Source organism: Carassius auratus, chromosome 6 (genome assembly GCF_003368295.1).
Source record: "Carassius auratus strain Wakin chromosome 6, ASM336829v1, whole genome shotgun sequence".
Lineage (NCBI taxonomy): Eukaryota > Metazoa > Chordata > Actinopteri > Cypriniformes > Cyprinidae > Carassius > Carassius auratus.
The window spans coordinates 8,880,968-8,891,455 of NC_039248.1; the positions used below are offsets into that span (position 1 = coordinate 8,880,968).

Below are 10,488 nucleotides of genomic sequence, written 5' to 3' on the forward strand. Positions count from 1 at the left end.
GAAACGGACAGAAATGTCACCTGCTAATTAAAGATGAAAGAATAAAACTTTTTGGGGAAATATTGAATGGCACTTTTATTACTGAAGCAAAAGTAAAACAATTACACTATTAACGGTTTTGGAATAAAGCTGTTCAGGTCATACCTCAAACATAATTTGAGATCACTGTTTAAAAATAATAATAATTTAAGCTGTAAACCTATTAGCACTAAAACACACCTTTGAGGTTTTATTTAGCAATATGACTGCTTAAAATTTCACATAAATGTAATAATTTTAAACACACACTTTTTTCTCATAAAAGGACATTCTCCATTTCTCTTAAGTAGAGTTGTTTAGTTTATCAACCTTTTCAGGAGAGAGAAGGCTTTGTGTTCATCATATATTACCATGCATAAAATGCATCACAATATTTACAACAATCATGTATTTAAATGTTTTATTGTTAGATTAGAATATAGATTTTTATGATATTGACACAATTTAAGATATACAATAAAAAAAAATGCAAAAACAAGATATCACAATTGCAAACTCCAAGAGACACTCTCTCTCCTTAAATTAAATTGACTCAAAATCCTTTTCGTTTTCTTTGTCATGCAAAGGGTTGTACACCGTTGTGGTTGCACCTTTGAAAAGAGGATTCTGGGCCTGTACAGAACAAAAAGACATTTAATTGTTAAACGGTCATTCTGTAAATTATTTGATTTCAGAATAAAAACAAACAATATGTTGTCTACACAGGTTGTAATTCACTCTACATTTAAAGCCTACAAAGCTGACTGTGTTTAAGTGCTTAATAACACAGAGTGTCTTTGCATGTACATCACCTCTTTCCAGTTGGTCTGCTCCTGCGCTTTGACAAAGTTCTGATATTCTCTAATGTCATACAGCTCCAGCAGGCAACGGTAAATAATGATTATTATAATGCCAATAAAAATGATGCTTGACACAGAGATGCCAATTACAAGTGTAGTCTTATCAACAGAACCTACAGAGACAAAAAGAACAGACATTTGACATTCACAATTAAATCAGTTCTGTGTCATATATGAGTTTTAAAACAGTGTGCTTATTTTACAGTCTGGTCAAATTAATCTAAAGCAGTCTGTAATACATACTAGGCAGGTTTGCATATTGAAGCACAATTTTGCCGTCAACACCAAGTTTCACATCATATGACATTCTCGATCCATATGTGCAATGCAGCTCATGAGTGCCAACAAGACGAGATACTGTAGCATTCAAACATTCTACAGCACAGATATCAGGAGTTTGATCTTTTTCATGACATGCCACACAGTCCCTAAAGACATATTAAAACAAAGACACATTTGTCAGACACTTTTATCCAAAGTAAATTTGCATTTGTAATACATTGCATTCAACGTATATTATCAGTTCATGCATTCCATGGGAATCAAACCCATGACTTTGGTGTTGTTAGCATTGTTAATTTAATATAATTGAGATAGTACTATAGTTTTTAGTAATATTTTAAATTAGTTTGTAGTTTTATATTTTCTGTTTTTTAATATACTTATAGTTTTTTTTTTCTCGTTTTGATTTCAGTTATGCTTTTACTTACTTTAGTACATCAGTTTAAACTAAGCAAAAATAAGGATATGAAATATATCAAACTCCAGTCTAAGTGGATAACAGGAATAAGCCCCACAATGATTCACAATTCAAAAGTCTTATTACTCAGCACTATGATCATTACAAAAACAGGAAGAGAAAACTGAAATTGTGACTTCAAAAAGAAACAAACCCACACACAAGTGCACACCTCACAAAAAATCATCTTGAAACACGGATATCAGATCAGAGGAAGAGACAGATACTCACTTCAACAAGGTGCACTCATTAGTGAATGCAGAACAATTCTCTCCCTTGAATCCTTCGTTACACTTACAAACGTTGCAAGTGCATTTGCCTTGACCGCTGCAAAGCAGATTGTTATTCATACATTTGTCTTGGCTAGGTGAGCAATGGCATGCAGACCCCGTGTAGTCATGACTGCAGAAACATGTCCCACACTTACATCTGCCTTTACCTATGACAAATGCATGGAGGGGATACATAGATTTAATAAAAGAAAGAAAGAAAGAAAGAAAGAAGGAAAGAAAGAAAGGCAACATTTTGTGCTATTGCATTGGACTTACCATTACAGAGCTTGCTATCATGGTATTCACAACTAGTGTCATCACATTCGCAGAATTTCCCACTGTAATGGCCTTGGCACATACACTTGCCACACTCACAGGAGCCATGTCCACTGCAAGTCACTGAGCTGTTGTGAGGCCGACAGGATGCCTGCATTTTGCTGGTGGAGTCTACATCAGTCTGTTGTTTACACTCGCAGCGCTGACCCAAAAACCTTTCATTACAGCTAACAAACACATCACACACACACTGTACAAGTTAAAAAATGTAAACTGTAAGGAATACAGTATTTGCCAGTATGCACCAGCATTTAAAGCTGTTCAATCAAATAAGGTGTTCATTCGAAAGAGCTTTTTAAATAAATCAACATGACAATCAAATCACATCATATCACACATCATTCCGGCCTCATATTATATTTACCCATTTTTGTGAATTATAAAAGGTGATTTATACAACGAACCTACAAAAAAAAAACGGAAAAAAAACAGCACAAAATATCATAAAAGTAGTCTTTTAAAGACTTTACTGAGTATTAACTGAAAAGGTCATGAAAATAATGTTTGAAATAATTGACACTTAGCTTCACATGTCATGTGACTAATCAAGACACATAAGTGACAAATGTGACTGGAAATGCAATTTTAAGAACTGCTGATGACTGTAATAGCTGTTTTTTTCTGTTTTTTTTTTTTCTCTATCCTTTCAGCTAACTTGGGTACGAATGCAAATGAACACTGACATTTCTTTAGATAGATAAATAAAACTTTTGTAAGACAGTAATACAGGGCTGGAACAACATAATGACAAAATGTAATTTGTTTTATTCATTAAACTTGAACTTAAAGTTTATTATAATTTGAACTTCAAAGAGCCTCTAATCACGTGGTCTGTTAGCGGATGCAGTTCCCCGCTGAGACGCTAGGGGTCTCTACCTGCACGCTCCGCATGAGAGTATTCCATTACTGCTGCAGTGTTTGGAATCCTCCTCTGGAACACCACAGTCACAGTCACACTCTGTATGCACTGTGATCTTCACCTCCTCATTGATGCCTTGCATTTTGATCCGAAATGTCTGAGGCTTCGTCAGACATGCAGACGCATTCAAACGTACATTGAATGTAATCTATAAAATCAAGAAATGAAAAGAAAAAAACAAAACTTATTCAAGCTTATGATATAACAACAAATTGTTCCTGGTTGCTGATAATTCAGATGAAACCACTGATGGTGGTGTTTACCAGCTCATGTTTAATGCCTTGACATTCTCCTTTCTCCTTCCATTCACTATCCAACTGATTCCCCTTACATGTAGACCTGTAGGAAATGTCCAATTCTTTTGGAGCTCCCTCCTGCTCTAAAACCAGTGTGGCTGACAAATTCTGGCAAACATAAACATGCATTTTTATAAATACACAGTGATATATGAATTATTAAAGCAAAAACATACATGTCTATGGCCAAAGTCTTTTGTGTATTATTTGAATCCTTATTGAAAAAAGAAAATAATTAAATATCATCTGGCTTTCTGGAATGCTTGCATCTGTGGTCCAATAATTTGATCCCTGAAGCGTATAATTGACCATTATTCCTGGCAAGCAATTTCTTTCACTGGGCTAGTTTATTGTCTCATATGATCACAATAAGATAATTTAAACTCGAATCATTTAATTTATGGCAGTTATTTGTTTGCTAAATAGGTCATGTAATACACAATACACAGTTTCAGTTAATTAAAAATAAATTAGTAAATTATTTAGCTATTTAAGCAGAAGTGAAAACGGGCCGTGGGGAAATAGTGACTGTTATGTTCTAGCAGCCACTTGTTATCACTGTTAGTTAAATGGGAAGTAGAGGCAGTGCACAAGCCAATATCACGAAACAAGGTCAAAACATTAAATTATGAAAACACTCACCCCATAGGCTTCAGAGATGAGATCCACAACATTACTTGAGTCATTCTTTAATACGCCAACCACTGACTGAGGAATCAGTGCACTGAGGGCCTGTGAATGTTTGTGTGTTTGAATGATGGAAAAAAGAGAGAATCATTCTATTTTAAAAACTTTTTTATTATTAAATCTATTTATACAATACAATACAAAGATTTGGGGTTGATAATATATATTTGATTTTGAAAGAAGACTCTTATGTTTACCAATGGTACACTCTCAGAAAAAAACACAAAAGCTGTCACTTTTGAAAAGGTACTGCCCCAGTTTTTCCTGAGAGTGTACATTTATTTTATCCCACATTCACGTTTACTGTCACTTTTAATAAATGTAATGCATTCTTGCTGAATAAAAGTGTTTTTCTATTAAATCAAAAACCAGACACACACATTTACTTACTCCACACATTAAACAGCAGTACATATAGCACCCTCAAACCTTATATGCTGGATAGATGTCCTCAGTCACAGCAAATATGAGCTGAATATTGTTATCCTGCAGGACTCTAGATACATGGCCCACTGATGGGTAATCCTATAGGATAATTTAAAAAGATTGCATGTCTTCATATACAAACTATACCACTTAAATTCCTCTTTAGATTCATTTTCTATTTTTGGGCAACCATCTACAACAGAAAACACAAAGAATGTTCATTAAATGTGCAATACTCACAAAGGCTTTTCCATCATAGGTACCATTATCATTGAGATGACACTGTCCATTATGTGGCTGAAAGACACCACCTAGTCGTCCATCTCCTGCCATGTGGAAAGTATCATCAGATGTATAAACCAGAATCCGTGTCACATTACCCCACTTGATCTTATCCTTTGTTGAGAAATGAAAAAAATAAATAAGCCTTTTGTCATGTAGCTACTATGGAATTATCAGTTTGAATCAGATTTTTCTCAGCAGGTAACAACACACAGATTTCACCTTACAGACCGCAGCCTGCATGATGGCATCCAGACCAGCCTCAGGAGCATCCAGGTTGCCAGAGATGAGTTGTTTGCTAACTTCCCGTTCAAACTCCCTGGCATCCTGAGTCAGGGGCAGGACATTCCTAAAACTGAAGGCTGGTTGGCAGGTATCTATGCGATTGGGGCAGGGGTTCAGACGTCTTGCCTTCACCTGACTGACATATGGCAACATCTCCTTATCAACAAAAGACCCGAAGCCTGAGAGATGGAAGAAGAACTTAGGATACATGACAGTAATGTAGCTCTGTTTCTTTAAATTGAAGCTTAAATAGCTCTTTTTATTTCCTATTGTTCCTATTTTTATGTTTTAATTAATTATATTTTTGGGATCAGTAAGATTTTTTTAATCTTTAGAAGAATTGATTTAATCAGAAATCCAGTAAAACAGCAATACTAATAGTGTTTAAAGAAATAGCATTTTTATTTTAAAATATTTTAAAATGTATTCCTGTGATGGCAAAGCAGAATTTTCAGTCGCCATTATTCCACTTTGATGCCTTGACACTACTTCTTATTTACATTCCAGAAATATTTTTTTGCAAAATTAATTTTAAAAGGAATGGACTTCACAAAAAAAGAAGAAGAAGAACATTTTTATTTTCAAGCAAGTCTTTAACTGAAGAAATATTTTCAGGCAGAGTATAACTAGAAATTAAGATATTAATAATATAATAAAAATGATAATAATATATTAATAATGAATATAGAAATTCATATAGACATTTACATAACTTTAATTTATTCTCTATATCTTTTTCAGACTGGGAATACAAAAATGTGCAACCATTATTATTGTCATAATACAGTAGTTCAGATTTCTTTGCGCTTTCAAAAATAATTTATTAACAATGATGAAAATTCCCCATTGGTCAGTCACCATTGATATTATTAATTCTGTTTATTGTATAGTCTCACCGATCCGGACGGTGTCTGTGATGTCCTTCAGCTTCTTGAGGATTTTCTGCCCCAGGGTTTTAATTTGATCCAGATCATCTTTCATGGAATAGCTCAGATCCATCAGGTAGTACAGATCTATAGGGTAACCTACAGCCCTCTTAAACTCAACTTTGAATTCAAATGGAACTCCTGCACATTAAAAAAAAACAACCAGAGAAAACTCTTTAGGGACTGCAGAAATATGGTTGTTTTGAATTTAGTTTGTGCTAATAGCTTTTTTTTGGCTAATATTTATTAATTGCATGTACAAGATACATATTATTGTGCATCGTTGCTGTATAATGTTACAACTGCACACAAAGGTATATAATTACAATAAAATGTAAATGCTCTGCACATGGCTTTAAGCTTATGTTCCAATATGTTGCAATCATCTGCTGCATGTTCGAACAGAAGTCTTAAGCTCACCAATTCTGAGAGTAATGTTGATATTTTGAGGTTTGAGTTGGACCACTTTTCCACGATCGCTGCTGAGGTCACTGTTCTTCACATTGGTCAAGGGATGTAATCCAGGATTGATCATATTATTACAATTCCTCTCCTTCAGAGACCTGGTAGAATCACATCGCCGTTCATTTGACTCACCCGGTTTTAGAAAGTCCTGCATTGCAAGGAAATTTGCATTACAAGCACAATCCTTTATTAAATGAATCAGAAATCAAATAATCACAAAGAAATGGCATGCAATACATTGAATTAACAAAGTGCAATTGTTGTACTTAAAATTTTATAAAAGTATATATTAACTGAATCAACCTACACCAGATCACATTATGGGGCAAATTAGAAATAATGCTTTAAGCTAACAACTGTTTTTACTTTTAAAAATTAAGGAGGGAGGTGTGATTCATGTTAAAGTATAATAATTTATTTCTTATTATGATGAAACTGTTGAATTCTTTTCCCATTTATCCATATTTAGAAATGTGATTATTGTCTAATTGATTGTTTTCATGATTTAGAAAATGCACAGATAGTAAATGTATCAGTGCAGAACACAACCAAATAAAGAATTTTATCTGCAGTGTGTTTCTTTATTTGGTTGTATTGTGAGCATTTGCAGTACATGTATTGTCAAATGAAGTTGTTTTCTCAATTTGCAAGTGTTTTTTTTTCTATTTGCAATGCATTGAGCTCTCTCGGCCATCGTATTTAACACTTAGTTTAGGAAACAGCTGACAATACCATGAACATCACCATGGGAGAAAAGTGTAAAAATGCATCATGACAAGCGCATGAACTGCTGAAGAGGCAGCTGGTTATTTTGTGCAGAAAAACATGCTCAGCCACAGGTACCACAGCAGGAACAGAGGCTTCAAAAGGGCACCAAAAGCAATAAACCTTAAAAACTTTTCAGGGTTTAATGTATAATGGATTCTTTGTTTCTCAATGATTTCTTTTCTCAATTCTCGCCAGCTGAGAAAGACTGACATCTTCTCTTTCCTGATCCTATAGTTAAATTAAATTACAAACTGATTCATTTAGATTATATAACTTACGATCTGTGAGCACCATGCACATCCGGGACTCCTTATACATTCAGAGCATGAAGAGTGAGATTGGCAAAGTGGTTCCTGCCCTAAAATGCACATATACAGATCATTTCAATTATAAAGGCACCAAAAAAATTTAAAAATTGAAAGTCATGGATGTGATTAAAGAGACCAAGTGCATTACCGAGTATACACCTCTGTCCCAAACAGTGGAAGAGAACTGTCACAGCTATTAAAATAGCCTTCATCTGCAGAGAAAATAAAATTTTATTATGAAGTTACAATGACAAAAGGTTCATTTTGAGCTAATTTGATCATTTTAACATATCTTAATATGAAATATACCTGTAATAAAAGTGTCTCCATGATGCCGCCCATTTAGTAAAAGCACAATAATACAGCATAAAAGTATAACACTCACGTATTTATATGTAAAAACCATACATGCACAAATGATGTTTCTCTATCAATGTTAAATAAAAATAAATATTCTATCAACCGTCATGTTCTTCGGGACCAGAAACAAATAACATTGTGATGTTCTTTTTTTATTATAAAAAGAATTTCTACACTTGCGTGACATGCAACACCATATGACCAGCACATGAATAAAAAGAAACAGAGCTAAATATACATAAAAGCAGCACTGCACTTCCACCAGGCCGCATGCATGAGAACGCAACAGCAGACACCTGACAATGAGTCACACATTACAAGATGGAAGTTTGCAAACAAGGCGGCAGACAGACATACAAAACCACAGAATGTCAGCCTTCCTCTTTTGTAATTTGTCATATATCATTTAACCAGCACAGAGTCATAGACTGAGTGAGAGACAAATCCAAGGGTGAAAACACACGTTCTTAAATACATAATAAGTAGTACTTGGCAGAGGTGCTACCACGGTTCTTTTTTAAATAGCATGTAAAAAGAGAACATACTCAAATTTTTAGATGTGGGTTGACCCTGTTTCAGTAACGGAAATGTCCAGAAAAACAGACAGAAAGAGTAACTAGGCATGATGGGGTTTCAATTATAAAACAACCAGTAGGCTATTCTAACAGAGCACAGGGCTAAAAATTAACTTACATATTTTCTTCTATATTCCATATTGTAGACAACGGCTATCAAAGTATAAAGAAAGCAGAAATGCTACAATATATATATATATTTTTTTTTACAATAACCTAATTAAATAGAGGAAGAGTAGATTTACAATAAGTTTTAAAAGTATTTAAAAGCAGAAATGCTACAATATATATTACAGTAACCTAATTAAATAGAGGAAGAGTAGATTTACAATCAGTTTTAAAAGTATTAAAGTTTGTATGTATTTTGTTGTATTTCTAATTAGAAAAGCTTTAAATTGTTTTGGGGTAAAAGATAGAGGGGAAAAAAGCCCTAGCCACTTTTAATAAACATAACAAACTACCGTTTTTTTATGGTACTGTATGACGATACTATAACTAATAATTGATAAAGCTAAAAACAAAAAAATATATAGTTACCCCTAAGAAATATCATAGCTTAATGCCATTAAGTTTTTAACCCTTTGAAATACTGAAATCGCAAATCTCAATTTAACTATATAGGCTATTAATTAATTAATTTAATTATTTTCTTTCTTTAAAACAAAGTGTTACGGCCAACCAGTAATAACATTTTACACATCACAAGTTTCAGAACACCAGCACCACAGAAATGTGCTTTCTTGAAAATCAACGTCACTTTTCAAACGGTTAGAAACTAAAACTCTCAAGCATTCCCAAAAACATATACAGAGATCATATGAAAGAATTCAACGAAATATAAAATAATTTTCGAATAATTCGAAACAAGTCTCTTACCATAATGGGAGATGTCGAACGGAGCGTGTGAAAGAGAATTCAGAGCGTCACTTGAGGCGTCACAATCATTCTCATCAGCATGTCTAGGGCTGTGTCTCAAACCCTAGTGAGCTTTATACCTAGTAGCCAGTTTGGTCGTTAGAGACAGGTGCAACATATTTGGGCAGGTATCAAGTCTATGAGCCAAAAATAAATACATAAATAAATACTACGTGTTTATGTTATTACCAAACATGTTGCGTGCCTATATTTTAAACATGCTGTCTAGACAGGCAGCGTACTAGGATTTGAGACGCAGCATAGCCTATCGATCACATCACAGAGGTAACGTTCGCGTGCAAGCGATACAGGAATATTGTGGTCACTTTACTTTACCTCTTCCTCTTCCTCTCTAGATTTCGTCTGTCTGCGTATCTGTCTTTTGTAACTTTCCCCTCACAATCCAAATACAACACGCTTTTAAATATTCAAATATGCTGAGAATAGTATTTGCTCAATTAAAGCGATACATTTGTATAAGTAGCGAGTATTAATGTAATGTAAATGAAGTTATGATAAACATTTTAAATATAATTTACTCAGTTAGGCATTTAGGCTATTACAAATTTAACTAGCTCGTTACCGTTTCTATGGTAATAATATTTTCGCCACATGGCAGCGCTCTTGTGACCAGTTTAGCATGGCGTGATTTTCCTGCTATTGTACGTTTGCTAACTTCTTTAGTATTGGAAACTCACATTTGTAATCTGAAAATAGCTCTTTTAACTATAAAATAAAGTGTATAACATCACAGCTGTCGACAAGCATCTTTATTTTAACACTATATAAATATGTAGTCAAGGTTTCAATGATGTTAAGGATATTCTGGAACATATTGGAAGATAACTGGGATGTGTGGTAGGATTAGTATGTTTGATGTTTTCATTATTATCATGTAATATATAATGTTATATAATTGGGAGGATACCATATGCATAAGAATATCTTGAGATTTGGAGAATACGTTTTGTACATTTTATAAAATAAAGCTAAATAATTTGTTGGCCTTTTAGAATAAAAATCCAAAACACACTGAAAATATGTAATGTCT

General features: G+C 33.8%; 1 protein-coding gene across 2 annotated transcripts; it reads right to left on the reverse strand.

Annotated features, from left to right (window-relative positions):
- Positions 1 to 202: 202 nt before the first annotated feature.
- Positions 203 to 9,519, reverse strand: itgb7 (integrin, beta 7). 2 transcript variants are annotated; one of them, XM_026260077.1, is made up of 16 exons: positions 9,399 to 9,519; positions 7,736 to 7,799; positions 7,558 to 7,637; positions 6,467 to 6,659; positions 6,017 to 6,187; positions 5,058 to 5,299; positions 4,794 to 4,949; positions 4,557 to 4,652; positions 4,083 to 4,172; positions 3,408 to 3,548; positions 3,102 to 3,292; positions 2,166 to 2,392; positions 1,849 to 2,056; positions 1,122 to 1,306; positions 831 to 991; positions 203 to 651 (listed from the first exon to the last, which is right to left on the reverse strand). In XM_026260077.1, the coding sequence occupies exons 1-16, from the start codon at positions 9,399 to 9,401 to the stop codon at positions 562 to 564; spliced, it is 2,298 nt and encodes a 765-aa protein (XP_026115862.1). In that variant the 5' UTR covers positions 9,402 to 9,519; the 3' UTR covers positions 203 to 561. The 2 variants fall into 2 exon arrangements, with proteins under 2 accessions (XP_026115862.1, XP_026115861.1); XM_026260076.1 differs by lacking the exon at positions 9,399 to 9,519 and adding an exon at positions 7,897 to 8,577.
- Between the last annotated feature and the right edge of the window lie 969 nt (positions 9,520 to 10,488).

What these genes read in the sequence shown, in the direction of transcription:
- itgb7 (XM_026260076.1), bottom strand. Translation starts at nt 7,929, where the DNA reads ATGGGCGGCATCATGGAGACACTTTTATTACAG. An exon ending in TGGAGACACTTTTATTACAG is followed by an intron (nt 7,800 to 7,896) that starts GTATATTTCATA and finishes TTTTCTCTGCAG; the next exon opens with ATGAAGGCTATTTTAATAGC. An exon ending in AATGAGTGCACCTTGTTGAA is followed by an intron (nt 1,307 to 1,848) that starts GTGAGTATCTGT and finishes ATATGTCTTTAG; the next exon opens with GGACTGTGTGGCATGTCATG.